This window comes from Bos taurus, chromosome 10, assembly GCF_002263795.3.
Source record: "Bos taurus isolate L1 Dominette 01449 registration number 42190680 breed Hereford chromosome 10, ARS-UCD2.0, whole genome shotgun sequence".
Classification (NCBI taxonomy): Eukaryota; Metazoa; Chordata; class Mammalia; order Artiodactyla; family Bovidae; genus Bos; species Bos taurus.
This window is the reverse complement of record NC_037337.1, coordinates 65,096,326-65,122,284: the sequence shown is the minus strand read 5'-3', so window position 1 is coordinate 65,122,284 and position 25,959 is coordinate 65,096,326. Positions and strand designations below refer to the sequence as shown.

Here is a 25,959-nt window from a genome sequence, read left to right as displayed (position 1 = left end):
TTCTCTGGATATATGCCCAGGAATGGGATTGCCGGGTCATATGGTAGCTCTGTTTTTAAGCAGTCTCCAGACTGTTCTCCATAGTGACTGTACCAATTTACATTTCCATCAACAGTGTAGGAGGGTTCCTAGAAGAAAGTACTATTAGACTCTTCTCTTGATAGCTGATGTTAAGAATGTCATTAGTTCAATTCAGTTCAATTCAGTCACTCAGTCATGTCCGACTCTTTGTGACCCCATGAATTGCAGCACGCCAGGCCTCCCTGTCCATCACCATCTTCCAGTGTTCACTCAAACTCACGTCCATCGAGTTGGTGAGGCCATCCAGCCATTTCATCTTCTGTCGTCCCCTTCTCCTCCTGCCCCCAATCCCTCCCAGCATCAGAGTCTCTTCCAATGAGTCAACTCTTCGCGTGAGGTGGCCAAAGTACTGGAGTTTCAGCTTTAGCATCATTCCTTCCAAAGAACACCCAGGACTGATCTCCTTTAGAATGGACTGGTTGGATCTCCTTGCAGGTCAAGGGACTCTCAAGAGTCTTCTCCAACACCACAGTTCAAAAGCATCAATTCTTCGGTGCTCAGCCTTCTTCACAGTCCAACTCTCACATCCATACATGACCACTGGAAAACCATAGCCTTGACTAGACAGACCTTTGTTGGCAAAGTAATGTCTCTGCTTTTGAATATGCTATCTAGGTTGGTCATAACTTTCCTTCCAAGGAGTAAGCGTCTTTTAATTTCATGGCTGCAGGCACCATCTGCAGTGATTTTGGAGCCCAGAAAAACAAAGTCTGACACTGTTTCCACTGTTTCCCCATCTATTTGCCATGAAGAGATGGGACGAGATGCCATGATCTTCGTTTTCTGAATGTTGAGCTTTAAGCCAACTTTTTCACTCTCCACTTTCACTTTCATCAAGAGGCTTTTTAGTTCCTCTTCACTTTCTGCTATAAGGGTGGTGTCGTCTGCATATCTGAGGTTATTGATATTTCTCCTGACAATCTTGATTCCAGCTTGTGCTTCTTCCAGCCCAGTGTTTCTCATGATGTATTCTCATAATATAGTCATTATGTAGCAGATAAATCACTTTCAATTGAAGATTAGGTAGAAAGTCCTAAATTACACAGTTAGATGAATTTGAAATACGGAAATTTTCCTTTGTACTTGCCTTTAGGTTTGAAAAACTGCTGGAAATGTAATTTGAGCTCAGAAAATTTATCTGTTTATAAAGCAAATTGATATGACTTATGATTGAAACAGAATTGGTAATCATCAAAACCACTTTACCATGCTATGAGTTTTGCACCTAGCACTGTTTTGCCTTGTAACTTTAGGTTGACTTTATTAAGAAACACAATCAAGTCTGCAGCAAAAACTCATTTCCAAAGCTACTTTGTATTCAATAATAGTTCAGTTCAGTGGCTCAGTAGTGTCCGACTGTTTGTGACCCCATGAATCACAGCACACCAGGCCTCCCTGTACATCACCAACTCCCAGAGTCCACCCCAACCCATGTCCATCGAGTCGGTGATGCCATCTAGCCATCTCATCTTCTGTCATCCCCTTCTCCTCCTGCCCCCAATCCTTCCCAGCATTAGGGTCTTTTCTAATGAATCAACTCTTCACGTGAGGTGGCCAAAGTATTGGAGTTTCAGCTTCAACATCAGTCCTTCCAAAGAACACCCAGGACTGATCTCCTTTAGGATGGACTGGTTGCATCTCCTTGCAGTCCAAGGGACTCTCAAGAGTTTTCTCCAACACCACAGTTCAAAAGCATCAATTCTTCGGTGCCAATGATAGTAAGTGAGGGCAATTCTCTTTCACAAAAATTTTCATCTCAATCTGAGTTCAAAAAATTGTGTTAGAAACTTTATCATTGCTAAATCATTGAGCCACTTCATGCGAGGGCAAGTCAGGATAGTCATACAATTCTTCAGTCATTTAAAACTCTGTATTGACCCCTCCAATAAAGAACAACTGAACAGTATCAGTAACCTCTGTAGCCATAACAGTATGGCTACCCATCAAGAGCCAAGGAAAACCACTCGAAATCGTTTGCCTTTATGTTTAATTGATTATTGATGTTGCTCCCAATGTCTTCAACTCCTGTAGCAACGTTTTGCACCAAAAGTGAACTTGCCAGGAGTAAGTGGCTTTCCTTGCTTGGCTAACAAATGAGCCAGTAGGAAACTTGCTTTCATTGCAGCCTTTTTTCCACTTTTTTTTTTTTTTTTTGGTGAAGAAATTTTTCTGTGATGAGATATTCCCTTTAAAATTTTCCAATTTTTCTGATTGTTCCTCACCGATGTGTTGGGAATATTGTGACTAATATTTAGACTGGTAATGTCAGCACAGCCATAATGTCATTGTATAATAAGCACAAGGCTTTGCCATCTCATTTGATCAAAATAATGCACATTCCACTGTGCCTTGGAGGCATTTGAAATCTACTCTGCTTCTTTTGACATGATGGGTATGCACTGGTAGTGAGAAAAAAAATGTCACAGATAGCGTGATACATAAGGCACTTGAAACACTGTCAAGTTCTAACTGTGTCAGTGTGAGTCATAGCTCTTGAGTGGCGGTGTGAAGCAGTGATGATAGCGCCATGGAAAGTCTCTGTCCCAACTTACTCAACTCTGCCACTGTGGGCACACGAGCAACCACAGACAACGCAGAGGGGAACATGCATGTCTGGATTCTATAACATGTTATTCATGGAGACTGAAGTGATAATTTCATGCAGTCCTTCACATGTTGTGAAATATTCTTCTTCTTTGGATAATTTTCAACTACTGAAGAATGTCAAAGCCATTTTTAGCTCCCAGGATGTTAATAACAGGTGGCAGCCCAGATTTGGCCTGCATGCCATAATTTGCTGAATCCTGCTCTAGAGGATGAGCAAAGGGAAGAGTTTTTTAAGAGAAAACCTAGCAAATGGCACTGGAACTCTCAGTTCTGTGTTGAACCCAGAGAAAGCAGTTTCTGACAATGTGGGGGCAAACTTCAGATATAAGTGGATAGTAAGAAAGTGACTATGAAAAATTTAAGCAATCCTTTGATGAAATTTCCCTCTGAAAGAGGACAAGGAAATTAGAGGTAGCTGGGGAATGATGTAATTTAAGAGAAAATTTTGCTGTTATTGTTGTTAAAATAGGAGAGGTTTGAACATGACCACTTAACCTTTATTTCCTCTTTCTTTTTTAATAAGGAAACTAATACCTATCTTAAAGTTCATTAGAAAGGTCAGATGAGATAAAGTATATTCTGTACCCAGACTGATGCCTAGCTTATGGTAGGTTCTCAATAACTGATATTAATATTCATATATGTTCACTATTTTTTGATAAAAAACCAACAGAGTTCATGCTTCCTACATTACTTTTCTATTAGATTCCTAAACTATCTTATTTAAAATCAAGACTGTACTCCTATTGAGGTTTTTTGGAAGTTGTTAAATAAATTGGAAGTTTACCAGTTGGTCAAGATTTCGTAACTTCAGTAATTTTGATTTTGTAACTCTCTCAGCTTTCCTTCTAGTCTGTGCTTAATCAATTTAGTCTGTCTCCATGTGGGAGCCACTTTCCCTTTAGATCTTTTTCATACTCTTTTAAAACCGTAATACAGTGATACCAACCCTTATACAAACGAATCATACAAATCATACACTGATTTGGTGTATTTTGGTGTATATATTTGGTGTATTATTTGGTGAGTTTATTTTTATCCTTACCAGTTTTTTTTAACGTAATTTGTGTGTGTGTGTGTCTTGTACATCATACATGGAGTTACCATATGACCCAGCAATTCCACTCTGGGTCCACAGGAAGATTTGTACACAAATGTTCATAGCAGCATTTTTCATAATTTCCCCAAAGTGGAAATAACATACATGTTCACCAACTGATGAATGGACCAATAAAATGGGAAATAACCACCTAACAGAATTTTGTTGAGCCATAAAGAAGAATGAAGTGCTGACACGAGCCACAAAGTTGATGAAACTTGAAAACATTTTGCTAATGCTAAGTGAAAGAATTCCATCACAAAAGACCAAATTTTGTATGATTCCATTTATTAAATTGGTAGAATAAACAAACTAATCTAGTATTAGTAGTGGCCTAGGGCTTAGAAGAGAAATGGAGAATGACTGCTAATGGGTATGCAGCTTTCTAGTGGCAGGATACTTTACCGTCTCTTGTTTGATAATCTGGTACCTGGAGTCTCCGTGGATATGTTTCTGTTGAATATTTTGCTGACAGGGTCTAGTCATGCATCTGTCTATCTTTGGTTGTATGTGGTATTTTGTATATGAAATTTTATTTTTAGAAACAATTTGAAGCCTAGATAAATACTATGTTGCCTCAAAGAAGAATTTTGATCGCTTTTTTCCAAGTACCTGGGAGTGCCTGCAATCAAGTAATCACTTTAACCCAATTCCAAACTAGAGATTTTCTGGGCTACTCAGATGATTTGAAGCTGAGCTGTAGACAGTGCAAGGACTGGTTCACTTCCACTTTAATTCCTGGTGTGCAACCAGATAGTGTGATTTGATGAAATTCCCTCAATTTCTTCATCATGCTATTTAGAATTAGCTGTCTAAAGGCTGCACATGACTAGGTACTAAAGTGGATTAAACAAATACTTATCTTTACTTTCCCCTGAAACTGCCCTAAAATGATAGTAATGTAATAACAAGGTAAAAACCCAAAAGGACTAAGAGAAGGGAAAAAGAGAGAACAGTGGATGACAGCTGCCCTAAATTTTTGGGGAGTCAGGACAGCTGATGGAGGAGTGATGGCTAATCCAGACAGCATGGTACAGGAAGCAGAGACCAATGTGAGTCAGTTCACCACAGAATCCCACAGAATATGTGTTGTTCCCATTATCAGTTGCCAGGCATGGGGGGCAACAACTTGCATTCATGTTTTATTGTCCATAATATGCACTTACTGTACCACCTCAAGGATACTTGAACTCTCACATGTATTGCCATAGTCTGGTCAGGTGGACCCCTGATCTAATACAACTGAACAATATTTTAATACATTATATTGATGATATTATGCGTGCTCAGTTGCTGTCATGTCCAACTTTTTGTGACCTCACAGACTGTAGTTCACAAGGCTTCTCTGTCCATGGGGTTTTCCAGGCAGGAATACTGGAGTGGGTTGCCATGCCCTCCTCCAGGGGGTCTTCTTCCTGTGGCTCTTGAACGGCAGGTGGATTCTTTACCACTGAGCCACTGGGGAAGCCCTTTATGACCTTAGTAAGGTCTCTTTAGCTTGATCCTCAATTTTTGAGAAAAAATATCATCAGAGGACTTCCCCAGCAGATCAGCAGTAAAGAATCAGCCTACCATGTAGGAGACTTGGGTTCGATCCCAGGTTTGGGAAGATCCTCTGGAGGAGGGCATGGCAACCCACTCCAGTATTCTTGCCTGGAGAATTCCATGGACAGAGGAGCCTGGCAGGCTACAGGCCACGGGGTCACAAAGAGTTGGATGCAACTAAGCATGCATACATACCTATGTAGTTATCAGTTAACACACTATAGTGGTCAGATCCATGAACTTTATTTTTAAAAGGCTATTCCTGAAAGGAATACCTTGCTTTTTGCTGGGAACTAGACCTGCCCTAGCAACATTAGGTATTTTTATTTAAATTTAGTTAGCTGTTTCCCTGAGACAGTGAGTCACACAAGGCTTGGTGTTCCCCAGGAAGAATGGTAACCCACAGTTGCCGACACATGATCTGAAAACCAGGAATCTACGGCAGCGCGTTGTGGGGCTGCTGCATGCTATGGAGCCCAGAGAAGCCACGGGGTTGCGGGAGTGGTGGATGGTGGAAAGAGGCCTGAGAGCAACTGTGTGGTGGAAACCAGGCTGCTTCTGTTCCCCTCCACAACTCCGGCAAGAGAGCACACGCAGAAGCAGTGCTCAAGGACTTTAAATTGACTTTATTAAATCATTCCATTGATCTTTGTTGAAATAATTGTCTTCTTTAATAACCATGCAAAAGGCCATTGGAAGAGACGAGAGGAGGAAGAGAAGAGTCCAGGATGGCTTGGCCAACCGAGTCAGTTGTTATATTGTGTTGAGACTGTGATACCTTTGTGCCTCCAGATAATGTCTGCAGACAGTTGGAACAGTACCTGGGTCTCAGGACCAGGCCTAGATTAGAAGGTCCAGGCCTAGGATCTCCCCTCCCTTGTAGACCCTGGGAGTTATTGATGGATACATGGAGGGGAATGCCTGTGCACAGGTGAGATAACCTAGCAGGACCCAGGAGAAAGGAACAGGCCCCAGGCAAGGACCCTGTGAACATCCACCCTTAACAGAGGAAGAAGACAATCCAGTGAGGTGCTCAAATGTCAACAAGAAGAGATGGGAGAAATTGGTGTCTCGGTAACCTGGAAGAGGAGAGACACTGAACGGAATGGTCAGTAAGGCCTGAATAGTGTTGCCTGGAAATGACACTGAGGTCAGGGCTCTCAGAAGTACATTGAAGTAATTAGGTGGAAATCGATAGCAAGAGATTGAGGACATAAAAGGTGAAAAAGTGGAAAGAGTAATAGATCATTCTTTCTGAAAGCTGAGCTCCAAACAACATTGATAGTTGCCAGAGAAATAGTTTTTGTTTTGAACATTATTTTGAACATGACTATTGGCCAAGAAAACACACACACGCAAGCACATGCAGAGAGCCTGGAGTTATAAGATGATGATAACTGATGTAGCAAGTTCCTAAAAGACAGAAAGGTTCTAATCTAAGGACAGTTGTGTGGATTAGACCTGGTCAGAAGGTTCACCTCTTTTTCTGCAGCAGTGAGAGAAGTGTCTCTATGTAGAGGGCTGAGAGGTAAAGCTGAGTGATGAGAGGAAGACACGACTTTTCTCTTTAGAAGCTTAGTTAGTACAGGTAAGGAGAAAAAAAGAATTTCACCAGGGAATGCAAACGCAGGTAAACCTATAGAGGCTTGCAGCAGAAAAGCCAACGGCCTCTGTTTCCTCTGTGAAAGATGAAACAATGTGATCAGATAAGAGAGTAAAGTGAAAGTTTGTAATAGCCACTGAGGAGAATGTGGAGGGGTGTCTAATAGAATTGCTGAGTAGTATTTACACCTGGGACTACATACCCTAAATGTGCACCAATCCATAAGATTGTATGGTTTCTAAAGCAGGATTCAGTCCAAGTGTAGAATGGGCAGGTATTTCTGTGGTGTGTGGAAAAAGACATCAGGAATCGAGGGCATGATGGAAGCCCTTTCAAAGTATACTTCCCCATGCCCCCACCTCCACAGAATTTTCATAGGTCAAAATATTGAGCATCTTGAGAATGGAGAGTTTATCCTCTTCCAGGGCCTAGTCCCTTATATTCAGAAGACATTCAGATATTGTTGAATGATTGGATTAATCAATAAATGAAATCTGACTGCTAAACATTTCTAAATACAAGTGTTAGGTTTAAATTTTTATCTACTGGGGATGAATGTGTTGATTAATCCAATGCATTAGAATTCTGTTCCAAGAGCTAATTCCCATAACTTAGTTATGCTTAAAATAATTAGACTGATAAAATCCATTCTGTAACACAAAAGTTTATTAGAATAAAAATACATGTACAGTGTCCAACATTAAAATTATTTCACATGACATATATGTTTTACCTCCATTAGTTTTGTTTTTTTTAATGCTTTTATAGTCTGTGCTTTAAATAATGTGCACATCTGTAAACAAATCTTAGATTACCAAAGTATCCATTAGATACTGAACATGAAAATTTAGGAACTGTAACTTATCGTTATATCCTATTGCACTAAATATTTCTGTAAAATTTTGAACAGAGAAGAAAAAAAAGAGATAAGAATAAATCACTTGAAATGAGGTAAGTTGTATGAAAAGGTTTTTAGTAGCAAATATCACCAATGTTGAGATGAGAAGATTAAAAATATTCATGGAAAATTCACTTAAATGTTTGCATAGTCTAGGTTATTTTTTAAAATGAAAAATTAAAAATGAACAGAATTCCTTATTAGAAAAAGAGACAATTATCTGGTTCTACTTAAGATCTGTATACATTCTGAGTCTTTCATTTAGAAAAAAGAAGTCATACATTCACAAGTTTAGCAAAAAGGAAAAACAAAAGTGAAGATTAGGACCAACATTTCAAGCTGCCTTATGGAAAAGAAAATTAAAAACGGAGGTAGACGGTTAAATGTATTAGTGGCCACGTTACTCAAATGACTAATTTTTGTTTTGGTAGACATTCACCAAATTTTTATGCTTGAAGCCAAACAGTAAAAAATTTAGGAGTAGAGAGTAAGACCTAACACAAATTATTTTCCTTTTATCAGAGAAAAGTAATAAAAAGAACCCAGGCTTAAGACCCCTGTTAAAAATATGATTGTTTAAAGCACTACAGTTGATGCACTTTTTAAAGCAGGAGAATGAACCTTGTCCCTAAGCTTCCTAGGTTTATCTGAGGCAAAGCCCCAAGCCCCAGCAGGCCTGGTCAGTCAAAGTAGGACTGCAGGGTGCCCCGGCGACGGACATCGCAGGTCCAGCAGTGGAAGCCTCCTCCCAGGGAATTGGCGTTACGAATGCTAACCTTAATGGTACTGATACCTGCATGGAAAGAGAGAGACGTGGACGGTTAGATGGACTCATGTGAAGATTCTCCGATAGAGGTGAGCCTAAAAATGGATAGGAATCCTGCTGTTCTAACCCTTAAATCCACCCCAACCTAGGATAGTCTTTGATTTTTATTTTCACCAATTATATGTCATCTAATCTATTCCACTGCTAATATAAAACCTTCACCAGAAAGTCAACAGAGACTCTGAAGTCTATTTTGTTCTACTGACTATTCACAAGTCAACAGGTTTCATAAGCAGACATATCTGACAAATGGTCAAAAACAATCCAAGTAGTAAAATGTTAAGTCCTTTTAGAATTATGCTTTAATTACTGGGTCAGACTGTTTCTATTTTTACCATGTCAATTTAAGAAAAAAGGAAAATTTAGTCACTTTCAAAAGTTGACTTTACCTACTCACATATAAGCAGAATTTATCTGACACAATTAGCTCAACCAGGCCACCTCAAGGAAATAGTGGAACAGAGCTCATCTGTGTGGTATGGCCATACAGGTGCCAAAGCGCTTCAGCCAATTAGTTTAATCTGGCACTATCTGTACTAACATGGTGATGATATACATGGTGCAAGCAACCAATGGCATTTAGGAAGAATCTCTTGTGTTTGGCATAACTGGATTTTAAAAAGAAAATCTATTCTCCTCTCTCTCCAGGAACCCATTATTTTGAGAGGGAAGCTAAGCTACAGAGTTGCTAAAAAGGGTCCATTGGTATAGTCAGAAAGGCAGCATGAGTCATCCAGAAAGCCTTTTCTGAGAAAGTTAGACTGAGCAGGACTTTGAAAAATAAAAATAGGGTTTTGACATGGGTTAAGCAGTGGGCTTTTAACCACAAGCATATGTTTCCTGATAGAAAGACATACCTATCAGTCAGATGGCTAGCCGTATGAGGCCTAAATTGGAGAGAATTCAATTTGCTTTAACAAGTTCCCTATGTTAAAAAAGATTTTATTAAAAATAAAACTATATGGCTTCCCTGATGGCTCAGTGGTAATGAATCTGCCTGCCACTGAAGGAGATATGGGTTTGATCCCTGGTCTGGGAAGATCCGACTTGCCGTGAAGCAACTAAGCCTGTGGGCCACAACTATTGAACCGGTGCTCTAGAGCCCAGGAGCCGCAACTACTGAAGCCCGTGCGCCCTACAGCCTGTGCTCTGCAACGACAAGCCACCACAACGAGAAGCCAGCGCACTGCAACTGGAGAACAGCCCCTGCTCACTGCAACTAGAAAAAAGCCTGTGTAGCAACAAAGACCCAGCATGTCAAACAAATAATAAAATTTTTTAAAGTTATAAATCAAATATTTGGTACTTTATAATATTTTAAGTTGCGAAACTATAAAATCTTAATGGATAAGGAAACGTAACCCAAGCAATTAAAAGCCAGAGGAGAAAAGTGGCATAGCATTAGGGGTGAAATAATTAGGTTGGGTTCAATCTAAAACTAATAGGCTAATCCTTTTTGACTGATACTTCTTTAAAGAGAGATGTTTCAAAGAGGCAAACAATCTCTTCTGAGTAGCATACCTGAAATATAACACATAAAACATGACTTGATTTCAACAAGTGTACTGCCTGGCTTTATTTAACAAATATGTGTTAATGTTAAATATGTAATATGTCAAATAGAATGATACAGAGTGATAAACACACACACTTCTGCCCCTGATAACAACCATATGAAAATTCTTTCAACACTTTCTCAGTATAGAATAACTGGTCTAAATTTTGAATACCAGGAAAACCAAACGCCCACCCAAGTAATAACTAGTCCTGCTTTTTTAGTTCAAAGCTGAAATGATTTACTGACACTCTTTATTTCATTTGTTTGTTCACATTGCTTATCTAAGTTACTTCTGTATTTGTATCCTTATATGTCCTTTAAAATATGTAATGACAATTAAATTACTTTTAAAGGATCCCGACAATTTGTTTTTTAAAATAATTTTTTTGCCTGCCGTGGATATGGTGAATGGGGGTTACTCTCTAGTTGTGATGCTCAGGCTGCTCACTGGGGGGTTTCCTCCTGTTGCAGAGCATGGGCCCTAGAGTGTGCTGGCCTCGGTAGTTGCAGCTCCCGGGCTCTAGAGCAAGGCTCAGTGGTTGTATTGCACAGGCTTAGTTGCTCCGTGGCAAGTGGGATCTTTCTGGATCAGGGATTGAACCCATGTCTCCTGCACTGGCAGGTGGATTCTTTACCATTGAGCCAGCAGCAAAGTCCAACAATTTCTTACTTGGGAAAGAGACAAACCATCTATGTGCTCATCTGCAAAGGGGTAATTCTCCACCCTTGGGCACCAGGAGGTTAGATAAGTCATAGAAGATTGATATATTATTGCCAAGGGGTATCTAAGGAGCCCGGGATGCATTTCCAACCTTTTGAGATTGTGACTGTTGGAAACAAATATACTGTCCATTTATGAAATAATAACGTGGTACTTCTAAAAAGAATAGAAATTTAATTAACTAAATCACACATCAGACCTATCATGTCACTTCTTATCATTTAATATTTTCAAACATGGCAATGTGTTTCATTTATTGTACATACCCAGCTTTTCAAACATCTTCTGAATTGGGACCTCGTTGGCATCCACCATAACACGCTTTTCATCTAGCATTAAGACATTCATGGAAAGCCATTTGGAGGACATCCAGAGTGGGTGATCTAAAAATAGCAACAACTGTTAAATCATGTCTGCTGCCATTCTTGGTTAAAGCAAAGAAGGTTCGAAAGTGAAGAATATTCAAGTGACAGCTCAATTCTTCCAGTATTTCAGTTTCCCTGTGAAGTTTTATTTTAATTCTAAGGCTGTCTGTAAAAGTTAAGAATCAACACACATTTGAATTTCAAATGTTGTCTTTAAAAAGTTGTTTCTTGCTTTCTGTGATGTTGCTTTATACTGATTTTTCCTGTATTTTCAATTTCATTTTCTATGGAAGGAGAGGCTGTGAACACAAGTCTAGCTTTGTTCTAGTACCTGTAGCCCCAATCACCAATTTATTCCTTACTGGGAAAACATTCTAAATTGCTAATATGTGGGCTGCTGTCTATAGGTGGAAGATGCTTGGCCACTGAAGTAATCATTGTAGGCTATGAGTACACAAAAGTAAACATACCATCTGGGATGATTGGTGTTGGAGGAGTAACTATGGTCCATCCTGCTTTCTTGAAAAGATCAATCTGCAAGACCAAAAAAAACCCCCCAAACCCAAAGAGATTTAAATCTTTAATAGATACTATTCTTATTCTTGACCTCCAGTAGTCCTTATGATTAACAGTTCTTTTTGAGACTCTGTCTTCTCAAATGTCAAAATTAAAAAATTAAAATTTCAAAACACTTGGATGATTTTTTCTGAATCTTAGTTAAAATGTACACAAAATCCTCAGATTGCCAGATTAAAGTTAAAAAAGTAAGAGAAAAGTTAAAAGCTTTAAAAAATATTCTTGTGCTTTTCACAGGTTTCAGAGATTTGAAAAAACCAAAGACACTTTCTTTGAGAAATTCTCATTAAAATGAAAATATTTCCTATTTATAAGAACACAGAATATGACTATGTCAAACCCAGAGTCCATCCACTTCACAGTCTGTTACCTTGCATCTGTGCTCATGGTATAAAAACAGATGTTAGGAGTATACTCCCAAAGAACTGCAACTGTTCTTAGTGACCTATTACAACCCAACCATCCCTAGGATCACGTACCCACTTAGTATGTCAATAAATAATGTCTTAAAATATTTACTGTATATAATTTACATAAAATGAAATGAATAGGTAATTGTTGTCATTGGGTCTAAACATATGGAATGGAAATGAACAGTGATATGGTAAAATAGTTAATTTCACAATGGTGTACTGCAACCCAGAAATAGCACAAAATCACTCACCGCCCAACTGGAAGCAGAGGGTAGTGGGCAGAGGTAGGAGGCTGCAGGAGCAGCGGCTCCATTTCTCCCTGCAGGGTGGAGGTGGGGGGCTGAAAGGGTCCCCACTGGAGAGGGAAGACGACACCCACTACCCAGTGGTGTGACCCCAGACATGCAGAGATCATCTTGTTTGCAATTCAGCTGCTGAGGAACCTCACCTGCAAGTTATGAGTTAATACTACTCTGTTCAATAAAACACACACAAATGCCAAAATTGAGGCTCTGACAGCAGCAAGCAGCCAAAGTTAAAGTCTAATTATCACAATTACAAATGTATATTTCTGTGTTGGACATTCTGTAGTAAATGTAACATAAGCAATCCAGTGTTTGATCATAATACTATTGAGCATTGCTGACTGTCATTTAGAACCATTAGGAATCATGGAAGTGCTTAAAATAAAAGTGGCAATTCCTTCAGTTGCCAGACTCTATTCATTTTCCAGAGTCCTAAGAACTCCCCTACCTGGTGACATGGTCGGTCAGGGTTGGAAAGCACAAGACCAGGCCCAATGATATTGAAGGTGGCATCAATGTGCATTGGATTGGGGTCTTTAAAGGAAACAATGTGCACTCTGTAGTCTGGAGCCAGATGCTTACGCATCCATTCAATGCCCATGTAGTTTGTAACCTGAAAATAGAGAGAGACATAAGCCTGTAAAAACTTGGTTCTGTGTTTAGATAAGTAAAAACAGGGTGAAAATATTTTAATTTGGAAATTTAAAATATAATAGTAAAGCGAGAAATTTCCAAGGCAGCCTTTGTCAACCTGGCTTCTTTGTACGAAGATATCTCTTCCAGCTCGAATGAAATCAGCAGCATCAAAGCATGGCTCAAACTCAGTTGTCACAAACTTTCCCTGAGCAGCCAATTTGTGTCTGTCTTCTACAGAATGGATGGGGTAATCCTAATTGGAACAAGAACGGACACACACAATGCATTGGTTCATGAGGAAATGATTCATAGGGCCTTTATCATTAAGGAATTAGTTCAATGTCACCATTTCCCCCAATATTACTACCCTGTTCTAGACTAAAACATGCCTGGGAAGATGTAGGCCTATGCTAAGCAAACAAAAATAAACAAAACCAACAAGAAAGAAATTTAAAAACTAGTCGAGACAAGTTTCTGATATTCAATACTTGGAAGCAAGTGATACAGAGGAATATAGATGAAAATATTCCATAACCCATAAGTTGACTTATGAAGCTATCCACAGTATTGAAAATCAACAGGATGAAACCATTCTGTTCTTTTAGAAAAGGAATTTGGCCCTGAGCCTAACTCTTATCATAAAATGAATTGCCATGCATCCCCAACTAAATCTGATTGGGTGTGTATATTGGGTAACACATTCATTACTTACTTCTTTTTTTTTTTTACTTTTTTGGCTACTCCATGCAGCATGTGGGATCTTAGTTCTCTGACTAGGGAATGAAACTGCACCCCCTGAATTGGAAGCATGGAGTCTTAACCACTGGACCACCAGGCAAGTCCCATTTACTTCTGTCTTTAAACTCATAGAATGTTTAAAGAAATTTTGACTTTTTGATTCTTTGCGTAAATGATCAAATAGTAAGTGATCTAATAAGGGACATATATGCTTCCTTTTACTGTAAATATGGCCTACAGACCAAATTCTTTTTCTAGATGAGGACGAAGTTCAGCCTAGTGACTCTTCTGTCTCCACCAATGAATAGGTACGTGTCTTTAGGCAAGTATTCTTCCCTGTAATGGAATGAATATATTCCCTCATAGGGTTGTGAAAGATAAACAGGACTGAAGAGGTAAATAAAGTGCTGAGCTCAAGATCTGGCACATGGTTAACAACAGTAAGTGCTAGCTATGATCACAATATCATTTACTCTTCTTTTCATCATAAGACAATCATTTATTGAAAAGTAGGTGATCTCAGTTTCTGAAATACATAATAAATAAAAGGTAACAGAGAATCTCTCAGTCTCTGTGGATTATTTAGAGAAGTTACTAATAAGCTTTCCTACAATTGAGAACTTACTTGGTCATAAAGCTCATCAGCCATTGTGGGCTTAGGAGCCGTTGTCCACTTGGCCCCACGGCGGAAGTAGTCTTTGATAATTGTTCTGTATGCACGGTACTCAAAGAAGCGAGCGCGCCAGGCCATGGGAGCCTCGATAATCTCATTTCCCACAACTATCAGGATGTCTCGAGGCATCGCGCCATATAAACCTGTTAAGCCAGAAAATTCCAGAGCAACCTCAGTGATGCTGATTTCCAAGACAAGAGTCTATATAGTATGATCCTTTTCTTTGGTAAAAAATAAATAAATAAAAATTACAGAAAACTTATATGTGTATAATATATATAATTACATGCACATGAAAAATATTAAATGATACATGCTAGATAATGTTAATATGAATTCTGTATGGGGATGATGAAGCCAAAAAAAGAAGAAAGGAAGAAAAAAAGGGGAAAAAAAAAGCACCTCTTGTTTGAAGAGATATCAAACCACCAGTTTTCACCTTTTGTTAACTCCTAACAGTGTTTTTCGGAGAAGGCAATGGCACCCCACTCCAGTACTCTTGCCTGGAAAATCCCATGGACAGAGGAACCTGGTAGGCTGCAGTCCACGAGGTTGCTAAGAATCTGACACGACTGAAAAGACTTCACTTTCATTTTTCACTTTCATGCATTGGAGAAGGCAATGGCAACCCACTCCAGTGTTCTTGCCTGGAGAATCCCAGGGACCGGGGAGCCTGGTGGGCTGCTGTCTATGGGGTCGCACAGAGTCGGACATGACTGAAGCGACTTAGCAGTAGCAGCAGCAACAGTGTTTTTCAGGGAATATCAGTACTACAAGATGAAAACTGGGCCAAGGATCACTTTTACAACTATAAATTAGAACACTGAACTTACAGACAAGAACAATCTTGCAAGAATGTCAGTTAAAAATAAGATGGGAATGTTTCTGTCCCCCCCACTTTAAACAAATTTTTACATTTTAATTTTAAACTCATTCACATGTTTTTCATGTTCTTTGCTCACGATTTTTTTTTTCTTGCATTCAAGGCACTTCTAGGATTGGTCTCCTGCTGCTGATGTATATGCAGTGGTAAGCAGTAAACTAGAGGTGTGTGGGGATCCACTAATTTGTAGTGAAAGTATTCCCACCATGTTCTGTTCCCCTTTTAATTTCTGTTCTTGAAGAAAATTAAAATGGAATCCACTGTTCTTATGAAAGGAAATGCTCAGGAGGTTTAGAAAAAACTTCTGCTTCTTTTAAGGAGACTCTAGATTTACAATGGAGTTGAAATTGTGTACATCTCAATCTTACCAAAAAGAATTAAACTGTCCCTAAATAATCCTTAAAGTTTCGAAAGATTATTAAAACAAAGGAATCTCTGAGAAATAATCAGAGCTTTCCCCTTACATGTTGAGAAAAATGAAAAACTTTAAACATTAGCAGTTTAAATAATCAACATGACTTACCCGTAGACTCAAAATCAGGAGTTTTATACTTCAGTGACCAGTCAATGGGGTCAGGCCTCCTCACTGTCACTCCTTCCATTTTTAAAATATTGCACATTTCTTCAATTTCAGCAACAGCCTTTTGCAAATGATCTTTGGGAAAATAACTGCCCCCATACTTTTGGTAAAAAGGCCAGTGCTTGTCATATGTGTTGGCCTAGAACCAGAAGAAAGTAAATGAAACTTAACAGGAAAAAAATACAACTCAAAATAGGTTCATAGGTTGTGAACAGTAATTTGTATAACTTAAAAGAACTAAGACTGAGACTACATCTGGTCTAGTGTTCATCCCCAGAAACAAGCACACTTGACTGACTCTCTGGGGAGATAATCAATATTTGTTGAACGAAGATCTCTCAATTCTCTTGATGTTTTGAGAGCTTTTCTTCCTTCTGCCTGAGATCTCATGCCTTACCACGCACAGCATGTCTGCCCTCACAGGGGCTTGGAGTGCTCCTGGGCCAGTGTTCACGTGCTACATAAACAAAACAGGACACGGTGCTCCCAATGGACAGTTGCAATGAAGTCAAGTAAGAGAACAAACAGAAGAGATAAAGAGAATAAAAGCACACTTATAGAAGATAAAACCGTGGGCTGTCCATGCATCCCAGAATTTTGTCTAAAAAACAGCACTTCAGAAAAATAGGACACTGTAGAAAAATAGGACACTGCTCCCTTAAAGGTTAGGGACATGCTCTCAAATATGCTTTGTTTTCTCTTAAAAATCCATTTGTGATTATTTTCTCATTCAACAGAATCACTACTTGGCAAAACTGTGCAGCGATACAAGTCTGCTTTTAGTGTTTCCTGTCCTTCCGTGCCAACATGTCTCTCCCCACCACAGTGCTTCTCTCCCCAATCCATCCAAGCTCTCCTATTGCTTCAGGTCTTTCACCATAAAAAGAAGTGATCTGATACGCAAATTCACAAATTTTTAAGTAGCTGAAAAAAAAAAAAAGCTTAACATTTAGGAAGTGTCTAAGGGCTATATATGCATATTAAAAGACAACTGAATGGAAAAAAGTTGAATGTTTTAAAAATGCTCAATCAATTGCCAAAAATTACTATTGAATTAGGGTAGGTAACAACTGTAAAATGTTGGTTTTCAAAAGTATAAAACTCTGAAGGCTTTTGTGTTCAGATTGTTTTGCCTGTGCCAACTTCTCAGTCAAATTAAAGAAATATGTTGGGGAATGTAGGGGATACATATGGATATAATTTATCAAGACAGAAAAAGCAGAATTCCACTCAGAAGATCCAAATGCTAAGAAAAAGCCTTGGACCTTCATCAAAAGATTGGCAAATCAATGTACATTTGTATGTCTTAAGTTTTAAAAAAAAATGTAAGCTGGTGTTTTTAAAATGTTTCTTTATATTACTGATTAACCAGACAACTATGAGTCCTAATCATGTCCTATAAGGTTTCCATCACCAATCAGACAATTTCAGACAGTGGTTAAGTGCCATAAAGAAGGAGAAATTGGGTAATGAGATAAGACTGTCTAGATGTCTAGCTCTTTAATGTCAAAGACCAAATCTTTTCCAGATTTTATGTCTCTACTTCCACTTTCATCTCAGCCTGATAAATATCAAACATACGGAAGCAGACCTGCCTCTTGTCAGTTCAACATCTAGGTTCACATCAATTAGGCTGGAGCTGAGCCTACTGGAGATGGACTAAAAATCTGAAAAACAGGTCTTCAGCAAACAGGGAGAAGCCAGTGAAGCTGAAAAACAGGGGCTGGCAAACTCAAGTCCATGGGCCAAACCCGGACTGCTGCCTGTTTTTTGTCGATAAAGTTTTATGGAGCACAGACACACACACATTCATTTCCACATTGTCTGTGGTGGGTTTGCACCACCGTAGCAGAGTTGAGAGTGATGTGACAGAGACCTATGTGTACAAAGCCTGAAACAATTATCTAGCCCTGTACAGAAAAAGCTTGTCAAGCCCTGTCTAAAGGATCACTTAGTTGCTTTCATTTTGAGCAAACAATAAGCTCAAATTCTGGCCCATAAACAATGTTATCAAAATTAAAAATGTGAGTACTTTTTAAGATCAATCCACTCTTTAAAAAAAAAAAACAAAAACAAATTAAGAGCACTCTACTGTTTTCTACTCCTAGGAAGTCCTGCAGTGGCAAGCAGAGGAAAGGATAATAATGGCTCTTTATTTTCCTCTCAGACACATCCTGGTACTACTCATCCATTCACTGCTTCCTCCTTCTCATGCCAGGCACATCTCTTACAGTCCACCAGGGGACAAGAAGCCTTTGAAAGTTTCACACTGGGTAACAGCAGAGGCGCGGCCGTGTTGTCTCACTGGACACATTCCAGAGTAGCCCATGTGACTATTTGTGCAGAGTGGAGCTTGCTTGATAAAGTAAAGTAAACTTTCCTGGGAGAAAAAAAGTTATTTGAACAAGTGTGAATTCTCTTGTGTAGCTCAAACTCTGGCTAAAGGTTGGACAAAGTCTAAATGATCAGGACAGACTACATTTTCCAAGAGATAGTTGGAAATTATTTACACTTCCTTTAGAACCCTGATAAATGAGTTAGCAATCATTTACTAAGTGTCTGCAAGATTAAAAAAAAACACTATAATAAATGCTTAGCATGTGATTTTTTAATAATCTGTTGCAGAGATGTGGCTGTATTCCTAGAAACTGGATAGTCATTCAGAGCCTAAAATCCTTCAGAGGTATTTGCCAAATAAATTTTAAACACTGTCTTTGGAAGGTTAGGAAATCTCAATATTAACTTATTATTTATCCAGCTGCAAACTTACATGACATTAACCTTGATCGACTTTATATTTTTAAAATTTAGTCCTTTCATCAAGGGCATTATTTAAAAAAAAAGCAAAAGCAAAAAACACATATTTGATCGAAAGTATTCACTATGTTTTGCAGAATAAAAAGCCATACAGCTTTCAAAACTTGTGCTTCCTGATGACTATGTTCCTCATTCCCATAACATTTCTCTAGCACTTATACCTTCCAGCATATCTTATGCTATAACTACCTATAGTTTACTACATTATTTTATATTTTACTGGTCCCAAACTGCTTTATATAGCTGTCATTTTCCTCCAACTAGAAGGTAAGATGTTGCCTTCTAGTCTTAGATTTAATTTCTTCTCTCTCAATACCTAGTTTCATATGTGGCATAAAGCAGAAATAACCAGAGAAATGAATGAAATCAGTACTGCTAATGCTACTACTATTTACAATTATTACATCCTCAATGGACTTGGCAAACTGCATCCATACAACTATAATGAGCTGTAGTTTTTTCCTTTAAAAATAATTCACATCTAACCCTTTACCTTCGTATTTAATCTCACTGGATGGATAGCAAACCATTTAATATCTTCATTTTAGTGAGGCCCAGAAATTTGTGGAATCAAGATCACAAGGTCAAACAGCTGATTCATTGAGATTAGCTAATAAGCTTTTATCAGATAACAAATTCAGTCCTGGTCTCCTGACTTTAGCCTAGCACACCTTCCAAAAGCCCATGAAATTCCAAAATATAAGGTCATAAATCAAATAACAAAGAACTCAAAATAATGTCTTAGAAGTCCAATCCCATAAGATCACATGATATAAAAGTCAATCATTCTAAAGACAAATAGAAGGATAAACTACACCTGAATTTGACATTTAATTTCATCCAGTCCACTTCAGTATTCTTGCCTGGAGAATTCCATGGACAGAGGAGCCTGGCGGGCTACAGTCCATGGAGTCGCAAAGAGTCGGACACAATTGCGTGACCAACACAATTAAAATGGTTAGGTGATGAGAAGTCCTTCTAAGAAAAGACTTTTAAAAGATCATGCCCCTTTTTAAAACATGTGGATGGTACATAAATTCATCTGTTCATCAAATTTCACATATCAGAACCAAAGGTAGTTTCAGAACAATCAGAAGCCTTCTCTTCAAGGTCTAACTCAAGAATTATTTTCTTCCTTTAGGAAGACTTCCTAATTGTCCAGCACTTGGTCACCATTTTTCCCTTTCCTCTCCTGACACTTGAATTCAACTGCCTTGTCAGTTAGTTACCATGAGATACAGAGTAACAATTTCAGTTGCTAAACATAAACATCATAAATATCCTCTCTCCAGATGGAAAGGAAGTTTTTTTGTTCTAGTAACTCTGAAGCCCTGATACAAGATAGGCAACATATCTGATGATGATGATTTCTGTTTAATTCCTCAACCCACCTTACAAACAATCTGTTAACATTCAGGAGGAATTTAAGTGTACCGAAGATATATTCCTAACCTATTCTTAATGGAAGCCTAGACCGTGCCTGCAGTGTGGATGGAACTGTTCTGCCGTATATAACGAGAACACCAGCCCACAGAGGCTCTGGTCATGAAAATATTACCAATAAAGAGCACTATGAGTTTTTAAAAGAGAAGATATTACTTGTTGCCAGGGAAATCTTGGAAGGCTTCGTGGGAGGTGCCATGGGAACTAGGAAGGAAGAGGAGGAGGTTTAAACTGCAGACAAAAGGAGTGCAGGAAGGTATGTGGGAGAGTTCTGTGTGGAAGCAAAGGCCTGAGGCTTGTTTGGGGAACAGTGAATAGTCTAGTTTGGTTGTTTATATGGTTATCTTAGAAAGTCTGCTGAAAACTGGGGGAAATTACTAAGAGGCGAGAGGCTGGCAAAATAGGGGACTGACAGAAGCAGATGAGTAACAACACTGAATTCTGGTTTTAAAAAATCACTCTGACAGAAGCTGGAGGTGGTTTAGATAGTACAGCAAGTAAGGGAGACCAGTTAGGAGTTAACTTCCCTGGTGGCTCAGATGGTAAAGAATCTGCCTGCAATGTGGGAGACCCGGGTTCAGTCCCTGGATTGGGAAGATTCCCTGGAGAAGGAAATGGCAACCCACCCCAGTATCCTTGCTGGAAAATGACATGGACAAAGGAGCTTGGTGGGCTACAATCCATGGGGTCACAAAGAGTTGGACACGACTGATTGACTAACACACACACAATACAGTTAGGAGTTAAGTGCAACAGTTCAGGCAGCAGATGAGATCCTGACCTAAGGTAGTAGCAGAGAGATGGAGCTAAGGTTCATTTTGACAAAAGACTTGTTAGATCTTGGAGAATGGATGTGCAGGATGTGACTGAAGGAGAACTAAAAGATGATTCTTTGATGTTTAGCTTGAATAAATAGGAATGCTAAAAGCTGAAAGAAAGGAATGAAGAAGGCCCCAGTTTCGCAGAGTGGCTGGTAGCTGAACTCACATATGCCACATTTGAGGTCTGGTGGCAACATCCAATAAGAAATTTAGCGTGTTTATATGGACAGAATTTAGGAGAGAGATCTGGACCAGAGTGAACGTGTGGAATCAAACTGTGAGAACAGCTATAAGTGAAATTCGGTTCAACCCCAACATTATAGACAGTAAAAGAAAGTGATGTGAGAAACAGTGAAAAAACTAATATCCACTCCCCCACCCTCAGAAAAGGTCTCACGGAACCTGAAGGGAGGGAGTAATCCCTGGAGTAAATGATGTCAAATACTGCAGAGATGCCAAGTAAGGTAACATCAGTCACTGGATTTGGGTGGTCCTGAGTAAGCTAGAGAGAATGCATTTCCAGAGGAGTGGGGGCAGAAGCCAGACGGCAGACAGTGAACCCATACAAACATGGGAAACCCTTGCTTTACCTTCACCTCCACAGTGAACGGTGGAACACAGGCATTTTCTGCTCTGCCCACGATCACTTCCTCTAAGGGGTCCCATTCGTTGAAAGAGGAGACAGGGCAGTCCTTGGGCAGAGGATCAGTGGCCTTGTCATCAGCTGCACAGGAATTCCGGGAGGAAGCCGTAGCTGCCTGGGTGCTCTGGAAAGTTCGCTGCACCCATCCCGTTACAGTTCTTCCAAGCTTCCAAGAACAAAGAAGAGATTATTGTGTGGTCCTGTACAGTACTTGTGGGAGGGAGAAGCAGAAGTGGGATGAAAACCCAGGCTAACACAGTCAGGCATTTAAAATCTTTGCAGAGAATGTAAACTGAGATGTTAGCCTATTGGTGGGTAGTGGGGTTACAGGAGATTGTACTTTCTTGTTTATTTATACATGTACCTTTAAACCTATTTTTTTTTAGTTGGAATAACTCTTTAAAACTCCTCAGAATATTTTGTCCCTAAAGACCATACACCCTAATTTATATCTCAGAATAGTTTTCTGCAATCAAGCTTTAAGCACTTATTCTGTGGGTGATGGGTCACCCTTCTTCCCAGAAAGCCACGGAAAGCAACCTCCCTGCCAAGTCCAGCTGGGGGAGGGAGCCTCCAGATCAAAGGTTACTAATATTAAAGTTTCCCCACCTCCTCAAATGAAAATATAGAAACATTTGTAAAGGACTTTATCTTTTAGAATAATCAGTTTCAAGCCATAAATTTCTCCTCACTGACATACACTTCACATTCTTTGGCACTGCAATTATGAGAGAGTGACCAAGTGCCACGGGCTGCATTTTGCAGATGGTCCATAGTACCCTAGCCAAGATAAGGATTAACTAACCCAGGTACAAATTTAAACGACTGGAAAGGAAATCTAAGAACTTCAGAAAAGCCTTTTGAAAATGTAGAGCCTATAAATTCTAGAGGAGGGAGAGTCCCTTATACGCAGGACAAACCTCGCCCTCCCTCCGCTCCCAAATCTTTGTTAAAAGTCTTTGGAAGGAGACAGAAGGGGAGCCAGGTTGGAGACCAAAACAAGAGGGGTGACAGCTGTTCTGAAGCCAGTTGCAGGGGGAAGCCAAACAGCCCGACTATTCCAGCCCCAGGAGCTAGGGAGGGTCTGCAGGCGCGTGCCTGCATATCAGGTAAGCAGAAGGCAGGACCCGCCAGAAATCTGGGTGAAGATCGAACTCGCTCCGACTCCTCTCGCGTCGCAGGACTTGGAACGGGCCTGCTCGCTCCCCCTCTGTCCCCGAGCCCCACTCCGCCCCTTCTCCCGTCAGTCCGCTCTGCACCCCTGCCGAGCTCTCTGCCTACCCCCGGCGCCCCCACCCCCGAGCCCACCCTTTCACTCAGAGGTGTTGCTTTTCACCCCACCCCCATCCGGTTGGGGAGGGCGGCGCCCCCTGCTCAGACAGCAGCTGTGTCCACCGGGTGTGGCCCCAACGCACGCCCCCTTCCCCAGGGACACCGCCGAGCTCCCGGCAGGCGGCGGAGGCTCTTGAAGCGGAGCTTCCGAGAGGACCCAGAAAGGACACGGTCGGGCAAAGCTGGCGGGGGACATCGAGGGAAGGAGAGGGGGAGAGCACGCGGCCGCCGGACGAGGCGGCGGCGCACGCACCCGAGACCCGATGTAGTGCAGCGCTTCGGCACCGCGGCTCCCGCCGCGCAGACACCGCACCCGCAGCATCGCCCCGCGCCCGCCTGGTCCTCACGCCGACCGTGTCCGGAACTCGGATGCCTCCGCCTGAGCCTTCTGAGAGCGCGCCTGCGGCGGGGTGTCCTGGCGCACGGCGTTTTGTAGCCTCGCCCCGCCCCGGCCGCCCCCCGTGCGCCCCATTGGCTGCCGGGAGCAGGTGGCGGGGCCGCCAGAGTTAGGAACTGCGCGGACCGCGGGGGCGCGGGGGCGAGTCGGCAAGACCTTCGAACTGACCTTTTGTTAGCCTGTTGATCCGCCCACTGACTTGTGCAGTGGCCTGTCGGGGCCCCCCGAACGACGGAGAGGGAGACGCTACTTCTGAGGAGGTTATGTAATGATATATATATATATATAATTTTAAATTCACATTTATGGATTTAAATATGCAAAGAATGAGTACAGCCTCAAATTTAAGTTCATCTCGGTGCACAGGCTGACCAAGTCCCCCCATTTTGCAGTGAACGAAACCACCTCAAGATTTGGGAGCTTCTTACAACAACACCGGGATGCAGATTAGAGGGGACTAGGTCTGGAACTCCAGTTATCTTCTCCTGGGGTGCTGCGCTGTCCACCCACCAGCCGGTTGGGTGTTCTTCGGAAAACGTGCCTTTCCAATAGTCATTGGCCGTGTGCCCCTGGCTTGTGAAACTCAGGAGAACAGAGATAAATGTGGGCCAGAAACAACGGAGGACCGCAGAGTTTTTTCCTTTTCCCTTCGATTTTATGTATTTAAATTTTTGTTTCAATTTGATAAGGGTACCTTTGTTACGAAAGCAGCAACCCTAAGAGCGCGAGGTTTTAATTGCTGTGGATTTGTGTAGAACTGGAGAACTCGCTTTAACGTTTAAATTGCTAGAAGGACAGGAGAGACACAGAGATTTGAGTATTTCATGTCAGTACCTACAAAATAATGTAATTGTTTTTTTTTTTTTTTTTTAATGAGCTCTCTTTTAAATTCTGGTGTCTCACACTTGTTTTCCACTTCACTGACAGAAGGCTCTAAGACAAGCAGGATAGCATTGTGGAAACAGCCAGGGAGAGGGAGTTGGGAAAACTGGGTTCTGGTCTTGACTCTGTCATAGACTACTTTGTGTCTTCTTGAGTTGCAATCTTCTTATCCTCAAGGGGTGAACAATTGCATTTATTGTCTCCAGCACACAACTGGGCCAAAAGGAGAGACTGTAACATAGAATTTAATGTAGCACTAAGAGCTATATGAATGCGAGGTAGTATTTCAGCAACTCTAACACTAAGGAGGCCTCGGAATGTGATAATCGGGTGAATGCTAAGTCACTTCAGTCGTTTCCAACTCTGTGTGACCCTATTGACGGCAGCCCACCAGGCTCTCCCGTCCCTGGGATTCTCCAGGCAAGAACACTGGAATGGGCTGCCATTTCCTTCTCCAATGCATGAAAGTGAAAAGTGAAAGTGAAGTCTCTCAGTCGTGTCCGACTCTTAGCGACTCCATGGATTGCAGCCTAACAGGCTCCTCCGTCCATGGGGTTTTCCAAGCAAGAGTACTGGAGTGGGGTGCCATTGCCTTCTCCGAATCGGGTGAAAGGAGCCAGTAAACCTAGATTCCTGTCTTAGGTTTGCTACTCACTTGCTTTGTGACCTGGGATCAAATTCTTTCACCTTTCTAGTAAAGGGTTTTGGAAATCTCAACATTTCTCAAAGTTTACAAAATGCCTTCTCGCTACGATCAAATGCTGCCACGTCTAAGGTCTAATTCTCTCAGTGTACTTAGTGTGGCCAGAGATGTGTTGTTGCTCCTCAACAAAGGGATGTAAGGGGACAGGAAGTCTATACAAGTGATAGTGACACTGTGTGTATGTGTGTGAGTTGCTCAGTCATGTCTGACTCTTTTGCAACGCCATAGACTGTAGCCTGTCAGGCTCCTCTGTCCATGGAATTCTCCAGGCAATAATACTGGAGTGGGTTGCCATGCCCTTCTCTGTGGGATCTTCCTGACCCAGGATGGTCTCCTGCATTGCAGGCAGATTCTTTACCATCTGAGCCGCTGGGGACATTACTCAGTTCCATTTTTGTCTGAGATCTGAGGACATCCACATGTCCCTCATTAAAGACACCATTTTAATTTTGTAGAGGTAAGAACTGAGAATGTCTGGATATAATAAGGCCAGGGTGTTTTAAGATTTGCATTAAAAAAAAAAACCTCTTATTATAGTCATAGAACATCCCCTTATCTCCTGGAAACCAGAGAAAGTTGTACAAGGTGTATGGATCGCGTCCCCCAAACTAGTTGTACTGCTATAAAAACAAAGCACTTTCTCACCCTTTCTTTCCTGTTTATTAATTTATTATTATTATTTTGCTTTGAAAAAGTTTCTGTAGCAATTTTCAAATTGACCTCATCAGTTAGAAGCACAAGTCTTCCAAACTGGTTTGTTTGTGTACTACTGAGCCAATTCTCCACAGTATTGATGGTGGTATAATACCTATTG

The 25,959-nt window shown here is 40.7% G+C and overlaps 1 protein-coding gene across 1 annotated transcript; it reads right to left on the bottom strand.

Annotated features, from left to right (window-relative positions):
- Positions 1-7,583: 7,583 nt before the first annotated feature.
- Positions 7,584-23,598, bottom strand: GATM (glycine amidinotransferase). Its single transcript, NM_001045878.1, has 9 exons — positions 23,417-23,598; positions 21,779-21,997; positions 16,051-16,246; positions 14,597-14,787; positions 13,349-13,486; positions 13,046-13,210; positions 11,774-11,837; positions 11,205-11,321; positions 7,584-8,626 (listed from the first exon to the last, which is right to left on the bottom strand). Exons 1-9 carry the CDS (start codon positions 23,483-23,485, stop codon positions 8,514-8,516), a joined length of 1,272 nt encoding a protein of 423 aa, NP_001039343.1. The 5' UTR covers positions 23,486-23,598; the 3' UTR covers positions 7,584-8,513.
- Between the last annotated feature and the right edge of the window lie 2,361 nt (positions 23,599-25,959).

Bases quoted from the DNA above. Each gene is read 5' to 3' on its own strand.
- GATM (NM_001045878.1), bottom strand. From the start codon at position 23,485: ATGCTGCGGGTGCGGTGTCTGCGCGGCGGGAGCCGCGGTGCCGAAGCG. The intron at 14,788-16,050 runs GTAAGTCATGTT...CTGGCTTAACAG, and splicing joins TCCTGATTTTGAGTCTACGG to GTTTATATGGCGCGATGCCT. The intron at 11,838-13,045 runs GTAGGGGAGTTC...TTGGTCTTGCAG, and splicing joins CTGACCGACCATGTCACCAG to ATTGATCTTTTCAAGAAAGC.